The sequence below is a fragment of the Lotus japonicus genome, chromosome 6 (genome assembly GCF_012489685.1).
Source record: "Lotus japonicus ecotype B-129 chromosome 6, LjGifu_v1.2".
Lineage (NCBI taxonomy): Eukaryota > Viridiplantae > Streptophyta > Magnoliopsida > Fabales > Fabaceae > Lotus > Lotus japonicus.
Genome location: NC_080046.1, coordinates 5,936,884 through 5,960,338, shown reverse-complemented (window position 1 = coordinate 5,960,338; position 23,455 = coordinate 5,936,884). Strand labels below are relative to the sequence as shown.

The following is a 23,455-nucleotide window of genomic DNA, read 5'->3' as shown; positions in this document are numbered from 1 at the left end:
ATTTCATATTAAGCTGAAAAAAGAGTTGATCTAAACATGCCATAAGGAGGAAAGACTCCTTTGTTTGATTTGTTTTCCTCCCCATCTAACTTCCTTGTTTAAATCCTCTACAAATCAAAGCATGTCCTTTTTATCAAAAAATTGAGAATTAAATGTCGGCTAGATCATTTTAGAGAAAATATTACATACAAAGTGAAATTATTATATTAACATCTCAAAATGTTTTGCATTTGTCAAAATTGTTTTCGGGATGGTGAATGCATTACAATGTAACTATTTATAATCACAGCTCGAATAGAATCTTGCATGAGATTTTGTGTTTGAGCAGCTTCTCTTTCATTAGAAGCCTGCCTGTGAGACGGTTGATAAACTTGACTGCTTGTGAGGCACCTTTAGGCAAAATGACTAATGAGTAGCACACTGGTAGAGTGTTGACAATCAATTATTTATGAATTTTTAAAATGATTTATCTATAAATTAAATTTCTGAATTAAACCCATTTATAAATTTCCAAATTAACTCAATTCTAACTAGTTTAAAATTAAAAAAGTAGAAATAAATTGAGAGTGGTAAATTATTTTTAAAATAATTTCAGCTTATTTAGAAATAGAAATTAATTTTAATTTCCAAATAATATTAATTTTAGTATATCTGAATAAATTTATTTTAAATTATTAGTTCAAAATCCCAAATTATTTCCTTTTTGGTACATTTTCATTTATAAGTCAATATATTAATTTCTAAATATCCAAATTAAGTAGAGAGTGACTCCATAGTGGCGGTGAATTTGTTTAATGAGAGGTGTGCCATTATCCACCATTATGCTTCTATGGTTAACTAGATTCGTGTATTTTTGGCGAGGGATTGGGTTGTCGTTTGTGTCCATGTCCGGCGTGAGGCTAACCAAGTTTCCGATTGCTTTGCAAATGCTTAGCATTACCTTGATTTGGGGTTGCATTGCTATGATTCTCCTCCTTCCTGTTGCCTGAATTTCTTGTTGTTCGACTGGATGAAAACCACTTTCCCTCGCTCTATCTTAGTGTAGTTTTCTTGCTTTGGGCTTAGCCCTCCATGTAACAAAAAAAAAATTAACTTAGGTTAGCTTTGGCGATTTTTCGCGGTTTTTATTGTTGTGTCTTTCAGATCAAGTTGTGGCTTTTGTTTCTCTTTTTGTGGTGTTTTCTGTAGTTTTTGTGATTTTCTTTTTTGATCGCATTTCTTGCATGTAGGGGTTGTTCTCACCTTTTCATTGATAATAAATTTCTTTAATTCTCTGAAATATGAATAAGTTAAGAGACTTTTTTTTAACTAAGTTAAGAGACTTAGTTTGCTATAAAAATATATTGTTTGTATTTAGAAATATATGTAAACTTACGTATACTACTTGCACATTGCACGTGTGTTGCACTAGTTTATTTGTAAAAGTATTTTTCAGGACAAAATGTAAAATAATTAAATATATATAAATAATTTTGTTAAAAAATATTTATTATTTTTTATATTTCCATGTTTGACAAACTAGGTTCTAAATGAGTGTTATATATATGACCTATTTTATTGACTATTTAATAATGAATCTTTTGGGAGAAAATTTAGTTAATAATTTTTTTTAATAAAATAGATCATTACAATCATGTACCCAGTTAGGGTTAGACTACTCAAACTTATTTAAACATCCAATTCTCGATGAAGCTATGCTTAACTATTTTTTATAAAACAAAATCTATGTTTGAAATTCAATTTAGTTAAAATATTTTTACACAATGATCAATATCCATATAACACAACATTTATTACACTAAACAATCACTTTTTGGTCATATCCAAAAGATGACACTGATAAAGATAAAGAGCACATGAACAATATTTTATTTAAGGAGGTTCACTACCCTTACTTAAGGAATGGATCATTGGGGAAGGTTCTTAGAAATTGCCACTCTAAGCATTGAAATCAAATACTTCCGGCATTACTAGCATTGGAGCTTTCCTTATTACACCCTCTTGCATATTATTCACCTTCTTTGCATTCTTATTCTTAAAGATGCGGTAAATAGCCCAGTTTGCCATCTGCATTTTGGTAATAAAGTTTAGTGACTAGTGATGAATAAGATAAAAGGAAACAACTTTGATAATGATATATCTTACCTACCAACCAAACATTCTTATGATAATTTAAAATTCATTACTCTAAATCGCTGCTCATTTTTTTGTGTTAATTAAAATAGGCAGTTTAAGAATTTGAGTTAGGTCTAACTCTACTCCAAAATATATTTTATAGTTGATGATTTCTCTACCCTTTATAAAAAAAAAATTGGTTGTATCTCTAGTCAATGTGAAAAATAACTGTTAGTAAGTCATTATTTTATTCTTTACCTTAGATGGGTTAGCAATTAATGCAAGACGGAACTCATGCATCACCCATTTGGTTCTTCTAGCACAAGCGCCTTGCTCTTCCCAAAAATTCAGGGTGTTCCTCCTCCCAATCACCTGATTGCTTTGGGGGATAGGAACATCTTTGCCCTTTTCCATAACTCTCCATTGGCCACTCCCAGCAACTCTTAGGTCAATGTTCTCAATATCACGGCCCATTGTATTGTAGAAGAAACACTTGCGTTCATTGAAAATCTTTCCATCTGCAAACACAAATTAAATTCAAAACACCATCTTGGTTCAATTTCCACTTGAAATTAAACAACACAAACATTCATGAGACTTGGAAATTTTGATTTTTTTTGTGTGTGTGTGATAGGACACAATGCCCCTAGAACAAGGGCCGTAAAAAATTAAAGCATGAAAAATATGGGCTCTGTTTTCAATTTATTGGAACCACTTGAATTTCAATCAATAAAAGAGACTATTAAAAAATAGTGAAAATGAGGGTTAATAACACTTCTTGACCTATGAAATAGTAAAAAGGAGATATTTCATTTTTTTAAAAGAAAAATTGTTTCACCAACCTCCACCAGGAAGGCCCCAAGGTTCAGTTTGAAACACATCAAAATCTGGAATGATATGAAAAGGAAGAGGTTGAGCAAAGACCCTCCTCTTCAAGTAGAAATTCACAAGAACCTCATCAGTGGGATCAAACTTGTACCCAGGTAACAATCTAACGCTCCCATCCTCATCAACATAGGTCATGATCAAGTCCTCCATCTCAATGCATGGGGCTTGTCTGAAGTACTCTTTTAGATGAATCGATGTTGTAAACTCATGTGGTTAGGACGTGAATTTATAGCTATAAGACATGCAATATCTGGCATCCCCAATTTTACTAATTTATTAATTAATAACAAATAACTTTCATTGCTTATAAAAAAACAACAAATAGGCCTAGAATATAAGTCTGACAACTTAACTATCGGACATAAAATACACCCACAATAAACTGTTTTTACCATACCAAAATTTTACCAAGTATCACCCACAGTTTGGTAATATTTTGAATTGATTTCAATGTTTTACTCACAAACTTAAATCTTATCAACTTCGACCTCTCTTAAATGCGTGTATTTTTATAATTTTGTGCTTTGAATTTTAAGTAAAATTTTAACCGGCAAACATTTCAATTTAAATCTTATCAAACTTTGAATTAATAGTTTGTTTACTAATTAATACTCACAAACTTAAGGTAATATTTTGAATTTAAATAAAATTTTAACTGACAAATAATATTGTGCTTTATATATGGTTAAAACTTAATAGTTTTTAATATTTTACTCACAAACTTTTTTTTGGTAACACTCACAAACTTAAATCTTATCAACTTTGACCTGTCTTCTTTTTGAACGTTTTGACCTGTCTTCAATATATATATTTTTTGGAAACTGTCTTCAATAATATGAATCATCAGTAATATTTTTATAAAATTTAATTTCTTATTATAAATTTTAATAATAATTGGTATTTGTAACCAAAAAATAGATATTAATAATAATTGGTATTATTTTATAAATGGTTATTTATTCAACGAATTTTAATGCTTTTTATTTTTTTTTCTCGTGTATCCTTTTATTTAATCTTTTCTTTTGTTTTCTTTATTTTATTTTATTTTTTGGAAAATGAAATGTATATTGTTATAAAAAACCTGAGCCAAAAACACTCTAGGCATGAGCCAAGTACAATCTGAAATGACATAAACATATGGTCATACGAGTATATGCATGTGGTTTATGGAAAAATAACAATTCTTTATCATTTTCTTATCTGGTAATCATATTCCAATTGTTTTCAGTTTTAGACAATTAATCACAATATTTTAAATTACAAAATTTTATAAATTAAGTCTTTCTTCAAAGTGTGGAACATTATTTGAAAACAAACTTGATTCATTATCTTAAGTACTTGATGCTGATCTTGAAAGGATATTGAATCAAAATATAAATTACATGTATGCAACAAAATATTTTTCAACTTATTTTAAATGCGTTAAAACTTAAAATAGAGAATTAATAATGTTTGATTTCAACTTATTTTAATGTATTGTTACTTTTTGGTAAAATTTTAATTTATTATCTTTATTATCAACATTAATTAGGATAGATTTTTAATGCAATTTAATAAGTATTTACTTAAATTATGTAGTAATATTTATTACCTTCGTTTGAATCTTATGATTCCAATCCAATACTACTATCAATCAGTAATCAAAGGAAAACAACCCCATTAGTGTGATGGAAACTAGTTATCCAAACCCCATTGCTCCAACCAAAACCCGCATTGGGTGGATTTGGAGATATTCACAGCAGCACGCGCAAGAGGTTGTTGGCAATTTTTGCAGGTGGGTTGTAATTGATATTTGATTCAAAAGTGTTTGAAAATAAGATGTTATAGACATGTATTTCAGACATAGTAGCTCTCTCAAACCCATTTTACTTTACGGAGTTATGATTCCAATTTTAATTTCAAAACTCATTATTATGTATCATATCATGACATTTATTACATTAAGAAATTACTTATTGGTCAATTATAAAAGATGACATCGATAAAGAGCACATGAACAAGTTTTTGTTTAAGAAGATTTGCTACCCTCACTTAAGGAACGGGCCATTGGGGAAGGATTTGAGAAACTGCCACTCTCAACATTGAAATCAATCACTTCGGCACTCCCAACATTGGAGCTTTCCTCATTACATCCTCTTGCATCCTTCACCTTGTTTTCATCCTTATTCTTAAAGATGCGGTAAACAACACAGTTTGCCATCTGCATTTTGAGTAACAAAGTTTAGTGACCAATGATGAATACGAAAAAAAAAACAACTTTGATAATGATATATCCGAGCTACCAAACAACTCATGATATTTTAAAATGTATTACTCTAAATTTCTGCTCAATTTTGGTGAAAATTAAAATGGTCAATTTAAGAATTCGAGTTACGTTTAATTTTACTCTAAAAGATGTTTTATATGTGAGGATTTATCTACCCTTTATAAAAACTTATTTGGTTTATTATAAAACCATAACCGTTAGTAAGTCACAGGAGGATGTAATTTTTAACTTTTCGATTTACCAAAAAAAAAAGTAAATCACTGTTTTGTTATTTACCTTAGATGGGTTATCAATTAACGCGAGACGGAACTCATGCATCATCCATTCGGTCCTTCTAGCATAGGCTCCTTGCACTTCCCAAAAATCCAGGGTATTTCTCTTCCCAATCACCTGATTGTTTCGGGGGATAGAAACATACTTGTTTTTTTCTATAACTCTCCACTGGTCATTCCTTGCAACTCTCATGTCAGTGTTTTCAAGATCACGACCCATGGTATTGTAGAAGAAGCACTTGCGCTCATTGAAAATCTTTCCATCTGCAAACACAAATTAAATCCAAAACACCATCTTGGATCAATTTCCAATTGAAATTAAACAACACATAAACATTCGTGAGACTTGGAATTTTTGAATTTTTTTTTGATAGGACACCGTGCACATTCTCGGAGTTAGATCAAGGGCCATAAAAAGATTTAAGGGCTGATGTAATATAGTGAAAAATATGTTTCCATTTCCAATTTATTGGAACTCACTTGAATTTCAATCAATAAAAGAGACTATTGAAAATAAAGCGTTAAAATCAGAACTGATAACACTTCGCAGCTCATGAAATAGTGAAAAGAAGACAGTTTAAAAAAAATTGTTTCACCAACCTCCTCCTGGTAGGCCCCAAGGCTCAATTTGAAACACATCAAAATTTGGGATGATTTGAAAAGGAAGAGGTTGAGCAAAGATCCTCCTCTTCAAGTAGAATTTCACAAGAATCTCATCAGTAGGATCAAACTTATATCCAGATAGCAACCTAACACTCCCATTCTCATCAACATAAATCATGAGGTCCTCCATTTCAAAGGATCGATATCACACCAAGAAGGGACTTGTTTAAGCTCTTATGGTGAATAACAGTGGAAAACTCATGTGGTATGGACATCAATTTATAGCTCGAAATGCAGTGCCATCAATTTTGGTGTGAACGTGAGAGAGTTAAGATAGGAGAGAGATAAAAAAAAAGGATAATTCATAACACTAATATCTCTCATATGAGTTGGAAATGAGTTTCATTTGACTTATGGGAAGGAACTCATGGGCGAAGGCTACCATGCATGAGTTTTTGACCGTTAGATAAAATAAACGACTAGTATTTTTTTATCGGTTGCACGAAAATTTGCTAAATAGAGAAAATGGAATCTTTATTATTTTCTAATAGAGCACTTTTTTTTATAGAAGTAAGGTCTTACGCCCAGGAGCACTTTATTTTAAAATTTAGGCTTAATACATCATAAGGCCCCTGAATTTGTAAAGGGAATCAATTTCAGGGCCTGAAAAATTTTCGCATCAAATTGGGTCCCTTATAAATTTTTTTTAATTCAATTAAAGATAAAGTGTGTCTGATGCTGAAGTGGCTTCAAATTTAGCCTACTTAGCTTTTCCACGTGGCATTTTAAATTTTTTTAATTGAAAAAATTCCTAAAACTTAATTTTTTAAATCCAACTCATATATTAAAGCTTAAATAAAAAATAAAAACTTAATAAAATCTCTAATGTAAATAAAAACCTAAATCTAAAAATAAAACAGAACGCTCCTGCAACCTTCCTCACCTCTTCCCTCTCCACCATTGAAAACCCATAACCACACCAAAAATCCAGAATCCAGAAATAAGACCCCAACCCACCTCAACACCTCCAAACCCACGCAACACCACCATCTACCCACATTGAGGTAGAAAGCAAAGATAAATGAAAGGAACAGGGGAAATAACATAGAGGCAGCAACTAACACAACCTATTGCCTTGAGGTACCAGCGATAAAGAGCCAATCAGATCTGGTTCACCTGCACAAATCTTTGACAAACACTACTGCTCACTCTTTCTCCCTTCCAAGCAGAGGAATTACACTGCAGACTCTATGCACAAAATTGGTAGGGTGATCCACTCAGCCATAGAATGACTGAATCCCTTTATCCTTCCACTGAGCCAAAACCACGCCTAATGCTGGGCCTTCTCCAGCAGAGTCAGAACTTCCTGCACTGCTCCTTCATTGAGTTGGGTGGGTGGGGGTGGGGAAAAAGAAGAAGAGTGAGTTTTCTTGTTCTCTCCTCAGTTAGGGTTCAATTTGGGGGAAGATTGGGATTGGGTTTAATTTGGGGGTGAAAATGTTTTAATTAGGGATTGGTTATAAGGATTATTAGATTATATTAGTTTATTAGTTAGATTATTAGATTGTTTAGTTAAGATATTAGATTAGTTTTTTTATTAAGTTTTTTAATTTTTTTTTCTGATTAAATAATTGAGTTGGAATTAAAAATAATTTTTTTAATTAAAAAAATTATAAAAGCCACGTGGAATTGATGACTGGGATAAAATTGAAGGCTGGCACACTTTGGCCTTAATTGAATTAAAAAAAAATTCTAGGGACCCAATTTGATGCAAAATTTTCCTAGGCCCTGGATTTGATTCCCTTTACAATTACAGGGGTCTTCTGATGTATTAAGCCTAATATTTAATATATCATATTATTAAGTATAGATTTTTTCCTTCAAAAGAAAGTATGGTTGTGGGGAAGGGGTTATGCCTTGGGTTACTCGTAGAAGCCCTGAGTCCTCCATTTGGCATGGTGTCCGCAACACCTGGACAGAGTTTAATCGTGGAATTCGATGGCAGATTGGGAATGGCCAAGCGACTCGCGTTTGGACTGATCGGTGGCTTGTTTCCGGTATCTCCCTAGAGGAAGTAGCTCTCGAACCCGTACCACCTTTAATGCTTGACTGTGTAATTGCTGACTTATACCACGGTACTGGTTTGTGTGACTTGGAGAGGATCAGGGAGTTGGTGCCCGATGTGATCTTTCAGGAGGTTATGTTGGCTCTTCCAACTCACCTTTCCGAGGAACCTGATCGGCCCATTTGGGGTCGCACCAGCAATGGAGTCTTCACCACGAGTTCTGCTTATGAGCTTTTGACAGAAGATATGGAACATGCTGCAGCTGATCCCTTATGGAGGTTGATTTGGAGGTGGAAGGGAGCACCACGGTTTCGGTTCTTTCTTTGGAAGGTCGTTAATGGCAGGTTAATGGTGAATGCCAAGCGGGTTGCCAATCACTTGACGGAGGATGATATCTGCCCAGTTTGTGGCACCTTTTCTGAGACAGTTCTTCATGCTTTGAGAGACTGTTCGTTTGCGAGATCGTGCTGGAACGCATCCCTCCCTGGTACCCTGGATAGCTCGTTTTTCTCTTTGGAGATAGAGGAGTGGCTGCGGTGGAATATGGGAGGTGGCCCTGTTCATAGTGATTCCAACACATGGACCCAGAGATTTGTGATTAGTCTCTCTTGTTTGTGGCGCATGCGGAATGAGGTTGTGTTCAACCATACTCCTTGGGATTTCAGCCAGGTGATTGCGTGGATTAACTCCTGCATCCACGACGAGCGTGCTGCAGCATCCTTTGATGGTTTTACTGGTCCTCAGAGTGAAACGAGTACAGTTTGGCTTTTTCCATCGGTTGGGTGGGTGAAATATCACGTCGATGGCTCGGTTTGGGATACTGGAGAGGCTGCATGTGGTGGTGTTCTCAGGAACAGTTCTGGTCACTGGGTACAAGGTTTCTGTAGACGGCTGGGAACGTCGAACCCTTTGATGGCTGAGCTTTGGGCCATCCGATCAGCTGTTGAAGCCATGCCGTGGCCAACATATCCACGCGTGATTGTTGAAAGCGACTCGGCTGAGGCGGTTGAAGCGATCACGGCGTCGAACACTTTCGCAGAACCGTTCTCAGGAATGGTGCGGGCAATTCGGCGTGCGATCCCTAGAGGTGTCGAGGTTAAGTTCCGGTATGCCCCAAGGGAAGCGAATCTTGTGGCGGATAGCCTTGCTAAGGCAGCCCATGTCTTTGGTTTTGGGATTCACTTGTTGCAAACTCCTTTGGCAGAATGTCGCCACTTTCTGTGCCAGGATATGGGTGAAGCGTTGGCTTCTCTCCGTGTTCCTGTTTCTTAGCGTTTTTTTCGCTTTTCGGGGCCTTGCCCCTCCATGTAACCAAAAAAAAAAAAAAGTATGGATTTTTTTCGTTACATAAGATATGGATTTAATTGTAATTAATTGGATATGCAAGGATGGATAAATCAATAATTAAATAGCTTAATATTTTTCACCAGGAGGAATAACCGGTAATAATTATCTTTAAAAGTTTCACCACAATTAGAATTTAACATATTGTAATTTGATTTTACACACAAAAAAATTTAAGGGGAATATTGAATATTTTTATCTTTAGAAATCATATAGTATGATTTGATTCCTAATTTAGTTTATCTAATAAAACTTATCCATGTTGTATTTTCCCATAAAAAAAGATTTGTATTTTTGTACTAAAACAGTAAGTCAATGTCGTACTTTTACAATTTTTTATGAGATTTTTTAATTTGGAAAGAAAATAATAGAGATAAAAAAATAATTTAGACTTTATAAATATTAAAAAATATGAGTTTGATGCAAAATGTAAGATTTATTCTATTTTAGGTTAGCTAATTTCTAAGTTTGAAAATAGGATATAAAATAAGAGATACCAGTTTAAAAAAATATTTCTACCTCGAGGTTATTGAGATTAAATATTTTCTTATATATTACATTGAATGTGGCATTATTTGTTTTTTTTTTAACAAAGCATTATTTATTTTATCTTTTAAGTAGCGTTCTTGCAATCACCAGGCAAGGTCGTGTACAAATTATCAAAATGCCAAGCATTGTAGCGCTATAAATCAGATCCGCGAAGATATGTCTTATGCATGCTCATTCTCTTTATCCTCTACAGTTGAGTTAGAAATTCCTTTACCTAGCTTGTACGTACCTGAGGAATATTGCAAGAACTGAAAATTAAATTTTCAAATAATATTGTTTATAAAATTGTTTCTAAACATATTTATTAAAAATTATAAATTTTATTTAACCTAAATTAATTATTTCTAAATTTTCATATTTTCCAAATAAGTATATCAATTACGTTTAATTTCTAACTTTAAAAGTTAATTATTCGCCAAAATAATTTAATATTTTCCTAAAATAATTTATTTACCTAAAATATAAATAAATTAACATATTTCATTTGATTTTAAAATAATGTGTCTCTTTTCAAAAAAAAATTGTGTCTATTAGAAATTTAATAAATTCAAATTTGCAAATAATATTAACTCTAATATTATTTCTAGTTTTCACTTAAAAAATATTATTTCTAACTATCTATTCAGAACTCTAATTTTAGCAACAACAAAAAAGGACTCTAATTCTAATTTAATTCGAATTTTATATATTTTTCAATTTACCAATTAAATTATGAATGGTATTAATTTATAATTTTCCAGATTAAATTATTTCTAAATAGATTAAATTTACTTTAAAATTAATATGAGTTTTTCTATGAATAAAAATAAATTTTAATTTCAAAATAGTATTATATTTAAGATTATTTCTAAATATATATATTAAATAATAATATTAAGTTAAAAAATTAATTAACAATCAAATAAGTTATATAATTTATGAAATTTTAAAAGAGTTAATATAATTGTAAGTTGTTGTCGAGTGTATTTTACTTATAAATGTATTATTTAATTTAATATTTGAATTTAGTATGAATACAAAAATAATATATATTGCCATGTTGCAGCGTGCTCTGAAGTTCTTCATTCACTGGATCCCCAGAGAGTGTAATACATTTATTGATTGACTTGCTAGATCAGAGATTCAATACTCACACTTGTGTGTTAGAGTTTTAGAGGCCCTCATATTGAGCTAGAAAGTAGAAACTCTCTTGTTGAAAGATTCTCTACTTATTCCTTAGTGTTTTTCATTTTTTGTGTTGTTTTCCCATCTATAAAAAAAATATAATTAGTTTAATATTTCAATTATATATAATTATGAATAATATATTTAATAATATTGAATATCTTTAAATTTAGTTTGTACTTAAATTAATTTTTAAAAAATAATTATTGGATTTGGAGTCATTATTAATTGTTTGAGATATATCTTAGAGATTTTGTTTCTTTCCTCTTGTAACCAAAAAAAATATTAGAGCTTTTGCACGTGCGGTGCGCATGTTTGTTTATTAGTCATTCATAAAATTCATAATAAAACTTAAAATTATGTAAGAACTATTAATTTTAAAATATACAAATAACATGATAAAAATATATTTTATTAAGTATAAAGTGTTGAGAAAATAATAAAAGAGAGGGGAGAAGAGAGAATGCAAGAGTGAGACAAGTAATATTGTGGAATTGGAGGTGCTTGATGCTTGATGCATCATCCTTTATTTATAGCCTTAGGGAGCTATACAAGTGAGACAAAGATATATGGGCTTGGCCCATTGGCCCATGATGGTCATCTATTCACAACACTCCCCCTGAATAACCATCCCTTAAGAATGTGCCTCATTAAAACCTTACTAGGAAAAACCTAGTGGGATAAAAACCTAGTGAAGGAAAAAGAGTATATCATTCTATAGCTCGTCTTTGTACATTACCTTATTAAAAACCCTACCATGAAAACCCAATGGGAAAAAACACGGTTAAGGAAAAAAGAGTACAATGCATATTAATTGAGATCTTTTAGCCGACGAACGCCGATGTTTCGCACAAGCTTTTCAAATGTCGTTGTTGGAAGAGCCTTCGTAAATAAGTCTGCCAAATTATCACTTAAACGAATTTGTTGGATGTCTATGTCACCATTCTTTTGTAGATCATGAGTGAAGAAGAGTTTCGGTGATATGTGCTTTGTTCTATCTCCCATGATGTATCCTTCCTTTGTTTGAGCAATGCATGTGGTGTTATCTTTATAAATGGTTGTTGGCTGCATCTTTCCAGAGGACAAATCACAAGTATCAAGCATGCAATGAATCATAGATCTCGGCCAAACGCATTCTCGACTTGCCTCGTGTAATGCTAATATTTCTGCATGGTTAGCTGTTTGAGATCTCCCATTATGTGGGTCTTACAAATATCCAACATCTGCATAACCAATCAGGTCAAGTTTGGACATATAAGAAAAAAATAAACCCATATCCATTGTGCCTTTAAGATAACGAAAGACTTGTTTTATTCCATTCCAATGTCTTCGTGTAGGTGAAGAACCATATCTTGATAATAAGTTAACGGAAAATGATATATCAGGTCGAGTATGACTAGCAAGATATATTAATGCTCTGATCGCACTAAGGTATGGTACTTCGGGACCAAGTAATTCTTCATCATTTTCTCAAGGCCTGAAAGGATCTTTATTTACATCTAATGACCTTACAACCATTGGCTTGTAAACTCGTTTGACTATTCGGGAAGGCTTGGGTTGTATCCCACCTCAGCCTCCCAACTATATTAGGGGGAAATCTCAATGGGGTCTCCTCCTAATAAATAACAAACCCCAGCGCTTGATGTATCATCCTTTATTTATAGCCTTGAAGTGGAGCCTTGTGTTGTAGCATTTTTCTTGACGAGGAAAGAACTAATGTAATATTTGAACTGAAAATAAACTATAGTATATGATCTGCTATATGGGTAAAAGACCAGAAACTAACGTAGTATTTGAATTGATTTGAACATTTTCCTTGTAACAGAAAAATAAATATCAACGTTGACAAGGAGCTAGAATTTTTTCTACTTAAATGTCTTTACGATTAAACATGTAAATTATGTTTTTATAAAAATACCCCCATCAAACTTTTTAAATAAATTATTTTGACCTCACTCTTCATTAAAAGTTACACAAAGCATTTCATGAAATGCAACCTCCTATCTTTGGTTTTTTTGACATATGTAAATAGGAACTGAAATTCTTTTCATGTTATTAAAAATACTTTGTTTACCCGAAAGTCCTTCATATGGTTTTTTCACAAGAACCTCGTGATAGGTTGCGGTTCCCAAAAGAAGGCATTCATATAGTGAGGGAAAAGTGGAGTATCAATGCACGACAAGTATTATGATTGTAAATGCAAACTTTGTTTTCGGTTTTCCGGAAAGAGAGAGTAGTTACCTTTTAAATATAAGCACGTGACCTACTAATCTTAATTATTGAGAGCCATCAGATTTAAATTAGTGAGTGTAAGAGTTTTAGATTTACACTAGTGTAAATGGAGCCCTCCTCTATTTTTAATGCAATTTAATAAGTATTTACTTAAATTATGTAGTAATATTTATTACCTTCGTTTGAAATCATCTTGGATTTGGATCCTCTTCATCCAGTTTCTCTCCATCCCCTCTCCATCCAAAATCTGAGCCATTGATTTTGAATTTTAAAGGTGAGGATTAATTTATGTTTTCTCTCTCTTCTTAAATTGATCAAAGCCTTTAAATACAATTCATTTTTTTTCTCTTTTCTTAAATTCATCCAAGCCTTCAAATTTTAAAATCAATGGCTCAGATTTAAATGGAGAGAAGATGGAGAGAACTTGGATGGAGAGGATCCAAATCCTTGAATCTTATGATTCCAATCCAATACTATCACTCAGTAGTCAGTAATCAAAGGAAAACAACTCCATTAGTGTGATGGAAACTTGTTATCCAAACCCCCATTGCTCCAACCAAAACCCGCATTGGGTGGATTGGCATCGGAGATATTCACAGCAGCACGCGCAAGAGGTTGTTGGCAATTTTTGCAGTTGGGTTGTAATTGATATTTTTTTTTATTCAAAAGTGTCTGAGAATAAGATGCTATAGACATGTATTTCAGGCATAGTAGCTCTCTCAAACCCTTTTTGCTTTAGAGAGATGTGATTCCAATTTTAATTTCAAAAATCATTTTTATGTATCATATCATGACATTTATTACATTAAAAAATAACTTATTGATGAATTATAAAAGGTGACATTGATAAAGAGTACATGAACAAGTTTTTGTTCAAGAAGATTTGCTGCCTTCACTTAAGGAACAGGCTATTGGGGAAGGTTATGAGAAACTACCACTCTCAACGTTGAAAGCAATGACTTCGGTACTTTCGGCATTTGAGCTTTCCTCATTACACCCTCTTGCATCCTTCACCTTCTTTTCATCCTTATTCTTAAAAATGCGGTAAACAGCCCAGTTTTCCATCTACATTTTGAGTAATAAAGTTTAGTGATCAATGATGAATAAGACAAAAAGAACCAACTTTGATAATGATATATCCTACCTACCAACCAACCATTCTCATGATATTTTAAAATGCATTACTCTAAATTTCTGCTCAATTTTGGTGTATATTAAAATGGTTAGTTTAAGAATTCGAGTTACATTTAATTTTACTCCAAAAGATATTTTATAGGTGAAGATTATTACCCTTATAAAAACTTATTTGGTTTAATGGGAAACCATAACCATTAGTAAGTCACTTGAGAGTGTACTTTTTAACTTTCCGATGTATCAAAAAAAAGTAAGTAACTACTTTATTATTTACCTTAGATGGGTTAGCAATTAACGCAAGACGGAACTCATGCATCACCCATTCGGTCCTCCTAGCATAGACTCCTTGCACTTCCCAAAAATTCATGGTATTCCTCTTCCCAATCACCTGATTGTTTCGGGGGATGGGAATGTATTTGTCTTTTTCCATAACTCTCCACTGGCCACTTCCTGCAACTCTAATGTCAATGTTTTCAAGATCACGACTCCTGGTATTGTAGAAGAAGCACTTGCGCTCATTGAAAATCTTTCCATCTGCAAACACAAATTAAATCCAAAACATCTTAGTTCAATTTCCAATTGAAATTAAACAACACATAAAACATTCATGGGACTTGGAAATTTGGATTTTTTTTTTGGTATGACACAATGCCCATTCTCTAGGTTAGAACAAGGGTCGTAAAAGATTAAAGGGCTCATGGAATAGTTAAAAAGATGGTTCCATTTCCAATTTATTAGAACTCACTTGAATTTCAATCAATAAAAGGGCCTATTTAAAAGAGGGTGTTAAAGTGAGGGTTGATAACACTTCTCGACTCATGGAATAGTGAAAAAAAAGGAGATATTTCATTTATAAAAAAAATGTGTGACCAACCTCCTCCTGGAAGGCCCCAAGGCTCAGTTTGAAACACATCAAAATCTGGGATGATGTGAAAAGGAACAAGTTGAGCAAAGACCCTCCTCTTCAGGTAGAAATCAATAAGAACCTCATCCGTGGGATCAAACTTGTACCCAGGTAGCAACCTAACACTTCCGTCATCATCAGCATAAGTCATAAGGTCCTCCATCTCAAAGGATTGATGACACACCAAGTGGAGAAGGGACTTGTTTGAACTCATATGGTGTTTAAAATTCATGTGAATTGGACGTCAATTTATAACTTGTGATGCTGGGTCATCCATTTTGGTGTGTACATAAGAGAGGGTGAGGGAGAGAGAGATTATTTAAAAAGATAAATAAATGTAAATTTATAAATAATATTAATTTTGAATTTCGAAATATTTATTTTTTACAAATTCCAATTTTAGTTTTACTAAATTAGTGCTTTCTATATTTCCAAATTAATTTCTTTCTAAACTAAATCTCCAAATTGTTTGTAAACCAAAAATCTCCAAATTTATTTTAATTTATGATTTTCAAAATTACCTTATTTCCAAATATTTTTTAATTATTAGAAGTAGAAATAAACTAATTTTAGAATAGAATATATCTATAGAAATAATCTTAAAATTAAGGTTAAATTTAAATATATTTATATTTCTAAATATACTCCAATAATTAAAAATTTCCTAACAATATTTAATTGGAAAAATAATTCTTAAAATGTATCTATATACTTTATAAAAGAACAAACTTATCAGAAACACTTAGGTGAGGTGACACTCCCAAGTTCACTCTTCTCTTCACCTCCCTCACTAGCTGACAAGTGTCTTCCTCACACGTATTCTAAGAAATTTATCAAAAGCATTAATTTATCCTTTAATTTGGTTTTGTTGCTCACCATTAATTATGTATTACATTATTATTTAAAATCCTATTAATTTTTCAATCAAATATTTTGCACAAAGATAAAAACAAGAAATTTCAAATTCCTTCTATAATTGCAGCAATATAGAATGAGGATTAATATCAGATCACATGTTCTTTCTATTAGATGAACAACGAATTAATGAGGATTAATATAATTGACTTGTTCTCTCATAATATGTGAGCATTCATCACTCTTGATTGCTCTTCGTGATATATGCAAAAACATTACACTCCTTTATGTATATCTCAAATTCAAATACTGATTGCATTGACCGCATTGATTGTATTTTATAATTGTAGAGATTTGTTGTAACATTATATAATGTACCTTCCATATCAGATAAAAACAAGAAATTTCAAATTCCTTCTATAATTGCAGCAATATAGAATGATGATTAATACGAGATCACATGTTCTCTCTATTAGATAAACAACAAATTAATGAGGATTAATATCATTGACTTGTTCTCTCATAATATGTGAGCATTCATCACTCTTGATTGCTCTCCGTGATATATGCAAAAACATTAAACTCATTTATGTATATTTCAAATTCAAATACTGATTGCATTGATTGTATTTTATAATTGTAGAGATCTGTTGTAACATTATATAATGTACCTTCCATATCAGATTAAAACAAGAAATTTCAAATTCCTTCTATAATTGCAGCAATATAGAATGATGATTAATATCAGATCACATGTTCTCTCTATTAGATGAGCAACGAATTAATGAGGATTAATATCATTGACTTGTTCTCTCATAATATGTGAGCATTCATCACTTTGATTGCTCTCTGTGATATATGCAAAAACATTACACTCCTTTATGTATATTTCAAATTCAAACATTGATTGCATTGACCGCATTGATTGTGTTTTATAATTGTAGAGATTTGTTGTAACATTATATAATGCACCTTCCATATCAATGAAAAACAGCGAAATATTATTGGATATTATTGATTATGATATTAATTTGGAAGATATCAGTTTCTATGTTTTCATCATGTTCAATCAAGACATAAAAAATTAATGGGGTTATGTTTACTTTTTAAAAAAATAAATTTAAAAAGTCATAATCTCATAGATTAAGGAGTAGATATTCAATTTTAGTTAATGTTTTTATTGTTTTAAAAAATGTAAAAAATAATATAGAGATTTGATTTTAAAATTTAAAATTTAAATTCGGTATTAAATATTAGTAATTAATGCAAACTTTCAATCAGAATTTATGATATGTTTTTATGAAAGAAACTAATGACGTTGACCTGAATAAATTATTGATTTAATTATGTTTTTTCATTTATTTTACATGCATTTAAAATTGAATTTTTTTCCCTAAATCACGTTTTAATTATTTTCCATTATATTCAAATCAGTTTTAAATTTTAAAAAACATGTTTTTTAGTTAAAATGAAATCAATATTCAATCTAGACAGAAAAAAAAAATCATTCGGGTTACGACTAATTTTTTAAAAAATAAATTAAAAAAATTCACGATCTCAGAAATTAGGGAGTAGATATTCAATTTTAGTTAATGTTTTTATTACTTTTAAAATTGTAAAAATAATATAGAGATTTGAGTTCGAAATTTAAAATTTAAATTTAGTATTAAATATTAGTAATTAAAGAAAACTTTCAGGCAAAATTTATGATGTTTTTTTTGTTGAAAGAAACTTATGTTAAAAATATTAAATTATTGATTAAATTATACAAGTGTCATGCTCACATCTATTCTGAGAAATTTATTAAACGCAGTAATTTCTCCTTTAATTTAGTTTTGTTGCCCACAATTAACTATATATTACATTATAATTTAAAATCTTATTAATTTTTGAATCAAATACAAAGATAAAAACAAGAAAATTCAAATCCCTTCTATAATTGCAACAATATAGAATGATGATTAATATCAGATCACATGATTCTCTCTATTAGATGAGTAACGAATTAATATCATTGACTTGCTCTCTCATAATATGTGAGCATTTATCACTCTTGATTGCTCTCCGTGATATATGCAAAAACATTACACTCCTTTATGTATATTTCAAATTCAAATATTGATGGCATTGACCGCATTGATTGTATTTAGTATTAAATATTTTTAACGAAAGCAAACTTTCAGGCATAATTAAAAAAAAATCTTAAACAACAAACAAGTAATTAAGCCCAAGTAAGTATGGACAACTGATTCTTTTTATTAATAACTAAAATAATATTTTGTCACTGTTCTAGGAATGAACATTGAGGATAGGTATAGTACCTAGAGTGTAGAGAATTGTGCTAGAGAGAGAATGAGAATGAGAGAGAGAATGCTGAATTTCATATGTAATATCCTCCAATGAGCCAAAGTCCCTTACAATTGGTAACTACCTCCTATTTATAGAGTTTGGGTACTACCTATTGGGCCAATTGGGCCTCCGAAGTTGAGGCCCAACCTAAGGCCAGCCCCTCGCCTCGGGGCGAGCTACACACTGGGCGTTGCCCCTCTAGGGGCTCGCCCAGTCCACTAGTCCACAAGACACCGAGCTCGAAGTATGAGAGCTAAGTGTGTCTTTTAAATGCCTTGTATCCTATAGTACACTGGGATCTAGGCTGCCAACATGGCTTGAGAAAAGAAATAAGTACACTACGTTGCCAACATGGCGTAAGCAAAAAGAAACAAGCATTTTTGATCTTGGCGATCAACCCGAGCCGGCAAGTCCACAAGTCCACCAGTCCACAAGCGGCGAGAACGACCGCTCCGTACTGGCGATTGGTTGAAGTAGGTGAGCGATCGTTCGCCGGCGAGAAAGGTGGCGGGCATTGATCATGTACTGATCACCCAAGTGTGGGCTGGCAATGTCCCTGGCGAGTGGCTAAACTTTAATGTTGGTATTACTTGTCAGGCGATGGCGTTTGGTTTCCATGGAGGCGAGGCCTTTCGCGCCTCCTCTTATTTTAAAAACCTCTCAAATCCCTACCTGCTCCACGTGATGCGTCAGTTACATCTGTTTTCCTCTTTCTCCGGAACCGTCACTTCACTTTTCATAACTGTCTCATCGTGCGCAGTAACTCCCCATTACACGCGACCCACTTCCCAAAAACCATCATGACTTCCAACCTTCCACACGCGTCCAACACGCGTCACCCTTCCAGCTTCCCTCCTTTTCCTATAAAAACCCTTCTTCCCTACAGCCATCCCTTTCCGAGACCTCTCTTCACTTCCCTAATCGCTTACCAAACTCCCTCTGCCAACTTCCGTTCTGGAGCCGTCGCTTATCACCCTTTCCGCTACCCACTCTTCACATCCTTCTCCGGTGAGTCCTACTGCCCTTATCTCTGCATCATATATATACTCATCTTTTCCTTTTTCCTATTTCACTGTCTAAAAATGGCTTCAAACCCTAACTCCCCTAATCTCCCCTCCCCTAACTCTCCTAACCACTCCTCCTCCTCTTCCAGGAGCGACCCTGACTCCACCGCAGCCGGCGGCCTCCGCTTAGAGGTCCCGGAGATCCCTCCTTACCGATTAAAAACCTTCGCTACTCTGCCCCTTCCAGTCCAAAGAGCCCCCACCCACGAAGCTATAGACCAACCTTCCATTTTCCAGGATAGTGATCTCATCGTGCAATTCGTGAGCACCCTGGGTGGTTTGTCTGACGATGATGAGTTTAACGCCAAACTCAGGATTTGGACCTGCAGTTCTGAGGACCGCCCCTGGCTTCATAAGCTAAACGGCGACGTAAAGAGATCCCACTTTTTCTTTGCGTACGAATACATGTTTGGCGAGCTTGGAATCAGGCTTCCTTTTTCGCCCTTTGTCCAAACCGTCCTCCGCGACATCAACGCGGCCCCCTGTCAACTTCACCCCAACGCCTGGGCCTTCATCCGGTGCTTTGAAATTTTATGCGCCGCGGTTGGCACCGCCCCATCTCCCACCAGCTTCTTCTACCTCTATGATGTCGACTCCAAGTCCATCAAAAACAGAGGATGGATCTCCTTAAAGGCCCGAGCCGGCCGGAAGTGTTTATATCCCCATAAAAGCAATGCGAAGTCCTCCTTTGCCCGGAGGTACTTTCGTGTGGCGGTTCACCCCGCCTATCCAGAGGCTTTCACCCTCAGGGACGGGACCGCCCTCTTCCCTCTTTACTGGACGGAGAAGCCCAACGGGATCACCGATCCTTCAGAGGAATCTTTGTCTGCCAACGACAAAGCCTTCCTGAATCTCCTTGCTCCACTTCCCATCCTTGACTGCTCAACAGTCCTTGAGGGCGCTCGCCTCTCAAGGACTCCTAAATACTTAGGTCATCCATAGCTTACTTTTATCATCGACATTTTCTTTCTCACCTCCTATGTTGTCATTGATCGTCTTTTTTTATTGTTGCAGAAGATATGAACTTTACCAACGCCGAGCTCCTGAAAGCCCGCGAGAGGAAACTGGCGCGCTTTTCCCCAAAGTTTAACGCTGAGGGCGATGTGAAAAAGCGGGGCGGTGCTGAGAACCAGGCTGAGGGCGCCCAAGTCCCCAAGAGGAGGAAATTGGTCAAAGTTTCCTCTGTCGCCGGCTCCTCCAACCCTGGCGCTCAGCCCAGTACTACCGTCGGGTCTAAAGGCAAAAATGTCGCCAAAGCCTCCATCGCCACGGCCACCGAGTCAACCACCGTCCCAGCTCCCAATTCCGCTACCGCAGGCGCGGCCACCGCCACCGCCGCCAAGTCCACTACTGCCGGCGCCACAGCCGCCTCCGTCGGGGCCACAACCACTTCTGCTGACCAGCCACCAACCGTTGTCACAACCACCAACATTTCTCAATCCTCAGCTGTTGAGAAACTTGCCACCGTCAATACCACAAAAGATGTCGCATCTTCCGATACTCCTGCCGGGGAGAAAGAAAAAGAAGATGAAACCTCCAAGTCCCCCCCTCGCCATGACGCACCTCCTAGCCCGCCCCCAACAAATGACGGGCGCTCCATGCCTTCTCCGCCTCGCCAAGAGGAAAGATCCTCTCCTAGTGCTGCCACCACCTCTGAAGCAGCCCGGATTGAGCGAGCTCCCGTCCCCGAGGGCGGTCCTTCAAGCTATTACAATATGCTTCCCAACGCCATTGAACCTTCAGAATTCGTACTTACCGGCCTCAACCGTGACGTCATAGAAAAAGAAGTTTTGAGTCGGGGCATTGGTGAGACCAAAGAGGAGACCCTTGCTTGTCTCCTACGCGCTGGATGTATCTTCGCCCACGCGTTTGATAAGTTCAACGCCGCCGCTGCTGAAACCGAGAGGTTGAGGACTGAAAACACCAGGCACCAAGAGGACGCCGCCGGCTGGAAGAAGCGCTTTGACAAACTGCTGGAACAAGCGGGAAAAGAAAAAGTCCAGGCCGACAAGTTGATTGGTACGGCGGGAATCAAAATCGGCGAGCTGGAAAACGATCTGGAACTAATGAAGGAAGAAGCGGATGGTCTCGATGCAAGCCTCCAGGTTTGCAAAAAGGAAAAAGCCCAAGTTGAGAAGGACTTGGTTGCCAGAAGCGAGGCGCTGGCCGCTAAGGAGTCACAACTCGACGCATTACGCGTTGAGCTGGAGGCAGTGAGAAAGGCGCTGGCGGAGCAAGAGAAAAAATCTGCTGAGTCTTTGGCCTCGGCAAAGGCTGACCTGGAGGCTGCGGTGCGAACTGCATCTGAAGAAATCAAGAAGGCGGACGAGGCCCATGGCGCTACTCTCGCCGCGAAAGATTCTGACATTACCTCCCACCTTGCAAAGATTAAAGAGCTAGAGGGCGAGCTGGCGATGGAGAAAGCTAAAGCCGCTGAGGCGAGGGAACAGGCCGCCGACATTGCCTATGACAATCGTGAGCGCGGCTTCTACCTCGCCAAAGACCAGGCCCAACATTTGTTCCCGAACCTTGACTTTAGCGCCATGGGGGTAATAAAAGAGATCACCACTGAAGGACTGGTTGGTCCCGATGATCCTCCCCTGATTGACCAACACCTCTGGACCGCCACTGAAGAAGAAGAGGAAGAAACAGGAGAAAAAGAAAGAAATAATGATTAATGTAATTTTAATTTTACTTAGCCTTTACCGCCTTCTGTAATGCACTTTTCTGCCATTTCCATATATAAGCAAACCTCCGCCATTACCCTTATATCGCCTTTTAATACCTTGTAATTTTTGTTGAATAATTGCTTTCGCCGTAAATTGTTCGGTCATTACTTCGCAAATCGCCACATTCTTGAGAATGGGTTCATAGCTTTAAACGCTCTGACGCCCGGAGTAATAAAATACTCAGCATCCTGAGTAACTAAGCACTCGCCTTCCACCTTATTCGTTCGCCGACCTTATATCCTGCGCTATTTTTCACGCGTCATGTGATTGAATTACGCCTAACGATTTTGTGCGTTCATTTTAACTAGGGCTTGTTGCTTGGTATTTCTCCACCAAGACTTTAAACATTCTCCACAAAGGGATAAATGACCTCCACTCTTGAAGGCTTTGCCCGCTCGGGGCTTACTATGCTTAGGTCCCAATGGCCATTTGGGGGTCCCAAGACTTTTGCCTAGTTAACGGCGCTCGTCGTATTCTGGCGAGGCTTACCCGGCACATCGTTTACGGGACCGGCGATCACGTCAGACTTTCCGGGGGGGGGGATTCCCAGGCGTCAAAGGCCATTTGTGGAATCGCCACCACCTTCAGGGTTCCAGCAAGCCCCTTTGGGGATCAAGCTTGTCCCACCTAGTGATCGCCGTAATTCTTTGTGTCAATCGGCAATTCCGATCATCAGGGAATCCCTGGAATTTTTAGACACGAATTTCATGAATTTTCGTTTTATTGATGATGCGTCTCATTAAAAAACTCCTTTCGGAGAAAAAGAGTACGCTTTTGTTACAATGGAGAGTTTCGAGGTACATTGAGAACATCTATCTTTGGCGAGTACACTGTGCTCACGATTAACTGTAATAATAACGCAGGCTCAAACCGTTGAACGACCTGGGTAGTCGCCTTCCATCAAGCTCCTCCAAGTGATAGG

General features: G+C 35.4%; 3 protein-coding genes across 3 annotated transcripts; all 3 read right to left on the bottom strand.

Moving 5' to 3' along the window:
• Window positions 1–1,938: 1,938 nt before the first annotated feature.
• LOC130724778 (NAC domain-containing protein 83-like) lies at window positions 1,939–3,153 on the bottom strand. Its single transcript, XM_057576061.1, has 3 exons — window positions 2,958–3,153; window positions 2,374–2,633; window positions 1,939–2,067 (listed from the first exon to the last, which is right to left on the bottom strand). The coding sequence occupies exons 1-3, from the start codon at window positions 3,151–3,153 to the stop codon at window positions 1,939–1,941; spliced, it is 585 nt and encodes a 194-aa protein (XP_057432044.1).
• A 1,858-nt stretch (window positions 3,154–5,011) lies between these two features.
• Window positions 5,012–6,334, bottom strand: LOC130724777 (NAC domain-containing protein 83-like). The gene is made up of 3 exons (XM_057576060.1): window positions 6,142–6,334; window positions 5,546–5,805; window positions 5,012–5,203 (listed from the first exon to the last, which is right to left on the bottom strand). Exons 1-3 carry the CDS (start codon window positions 6,332–6,334, stop codon window positions 5,012–5,014), a joined length of 645 nt encoding a protein of 214 aa, XP_057432043.1.
• An 8,085-nt stretch (window positions 6,335–14,419) lies between these two features.
• Window positions 14,420–15,699, bottom strand: LOC130724776 (NAC domain-containing protein 83-like). The gene is made up of 3 exons (XM_057576058.1): window positions 15,507–15,699; window positions 14,907–15,166; window positions 14,420–14,563 (listed from the first exon to the last, which is right to left on the bottom strand). Exons 1-3 carry the CDS (start codon window positions 15,697–15,699, stop codon window positions 14,420–14,422), a joined length of 597 nt encoding a protein of 198 aa, XP_057432041.1.
• Window positions 15,700–23,455: the final 7,756 nt, after the last annotated feature.